At 46.2% G+C, this 2,031-nt stretch overlaps 1 protein-coding gene across 1 annotated transcript in view; it reads right to left on the minus strand.

The window, feature by feature from the left end:
- The window catches only part of zswim8 (zinc finger, SWIM-type containing 8), a 67,838-nt gene extending 65,872 nt beyond the window's left edge, over positions 1–1,966 (minus strand). Inside the window, exon 1 of the mRNA XM_088086779.1 lies at positions 1,064–1,966. Coding sequence (XP_087942905.1) covers positions 1,064–1,966 — 903 coding nt within the window. The remainder of the gene's footprint in view (positions 1–1,063) is intronic.
- Between the last annotated feature and the right edge of the window lie 65 nt (positions 1,967–2,031).

A 2,031-nucleotide genomic window follows, 5' to 3' on the forward strand; every position in this document is an offset into this window, starting at 1 on the left:
GTGTTATATTTCTCTTAAAGTCCCAGACTGAAACTGAGAAAAGTCAACCTGCAGCTAGACTGAAACACTCACAGCCTAACCTACCAACTCTTTTTTTTTTTTTTTTTTATCAGTGACCAAAATATGGTGCCAACTCACCAGAAGCACAGAAAATAAACAGGGCTGTAGCAGACTGCATATGCACAACATTGTTGCAGTTTTTCTTTCTTCTTTTTTTTTCACTACCCTAGACAACCTAAAAACATTGTTGTCATTGATCATTGATTGTATTGGTTGTATTGTTCTAATCTTCACTGAATATATTTTTAAGGGGTGCCTTAAAAGTAGCTCAGTTGGTAGAGCGGCGCCCCATGTACAGAGGCTAAGTCCTTGCTGCAGTTTGATTTCGGCCTCGCCCCTTTGCTGCATGTCATCCCCTCTCTCTCCCCCATTCATGCATACACTGACCTGTTACCCAATAAATGCATAAAAGGCAAAAAAAAAAAAAAAAAACATTAAAAAAAAAAATTAATGCCTTTTAATTTTTAGACATTTGTTTTAAAAATTGTATCTAGTATTTCTCTGGGTAATGGTATTGAGTTAAATAAAGTATGAAATAAGAATCATGACAACCTTACTAATAACTATACTTGTCACTTTTTTCCTGCTCTGCTCGAGAGCTCTGTTTCTATGCTGCCATACTCCACCAATGATGTCACCGGAAGACGATCACTTTGATTTAAACGTAACAAATTCTGTTAATGTATGGAATAATCATGTTTTTGTTTTGCTTTTTTAGATGAAAACCTTTTGTAGTTTGTGCACTTGTGCAACCATTGCAGAATGTCATTTGATTAGTCCTCCTTTGGGTTGTAGCTGCAACCATGAACTGTCTCCCTTCATGGATCGAGAAATGGTGACCAGGCTGTTAGAAGTCATAGCTTACAAATATCACAGCAAATGTTGGCCTAGTCTTTTGTTTCAACCCACACAGATGTTGCACCAATCAAATTTCAGTACTGACACTGTCAGCCTGTACCAGAAATTCACGCCCATTGGAGAACACTTGGTTGTCTTTCCTTACCTCCATGCGTCCCTCCTGCTCCAGCGGTTTCATCCCTGCAAAGATGTCTGGCTCCTCCTCCTGGTGGCTGTCTGTCAGCTGTCTGTCTGCTCCCTCCTCTGAGGCAGCACTCAGATAGTATGCCTGATAGTCATCTTCACCAACAGCTTCTCCTCCTGCAGCTCCACCTGCTGCCTCAGCTCCTTGGTTAGCTAGTCCACCTGAAGCTTCTGCCCCACTCATTGCTGCTGTTCCAGCAGACGTCCCCTCTCTGCAGCCCCGTGGTGACTTGGCAGATGTTTGAGTGTTACCTGATCTTGCTATGGCAGTTGAGGTGGAAGGCTGCTTACTGCCAGCTGAGTCTACATCTTCATCTTTGTTATGAACAGGCTCCACTTCCAGCTCTGCTTCCTTCTCTGCAGCACAGGGCATGTCCATAACAACTAACACTGTCTCTTTGGAAGGGAAGCAAGGTGGAGCAGACTCTGCAGTGGGCATAACAGCTGAGGCATGGCTGACACGCTTTGTTTCAAACATCTTGCTCCCTCCGCTGCTGTTGCTGTACTTGCGTGAGTCTCGGAGCAGTGGGCTTGGGGAGGGCAGCATCTCTGGTGGCGGAGGGAGAAATTCAAAAGTGTTGCTAGCCTCAGCCCCCAGAGCCAGACTACAACCATCGTCCAAGCTGAGCTCAGCCAGATCCGGCTCTAGGGAGCTGTCCTCACTGCTGGTCCTCCGCTTGGCACTAGCATGCTTACCCCCTCCTAACCCTCCACTTCCTCCAGGACCTCCCAGAGATGCCCCCTTCCCAACTCCTTGTGTTAGTTTCAGCTTTCCTCCAGAGGAGGAGCCTGGCCCTTTATACATGCACTTCCCTCCTCCATCTTCCAGGGCCAAAGAGACACTCCCTCCCAGACGAACCAGCATCCCTCCCCCTCCACTCACTGACAGACCCTTCCTCTTGGTCAGTATGGTCTCCTTGGGTCGCACTG

This window comes from Plectropomus leopardus, chromosome 13 (genome assembly GCF_026936395.1).
Source record: "Plectropomus leopardus strain MGB_pleo_1.0 chromosome 13, ASM2693639v1, whole genome shotgun sequence".
Classification (NCBI taxonomy): Eukaryota; Metazoa; Chordata; class Actinopteri; order Perciformes; family Serranidae; genus Plectropomus; species Plectropomus leopardus.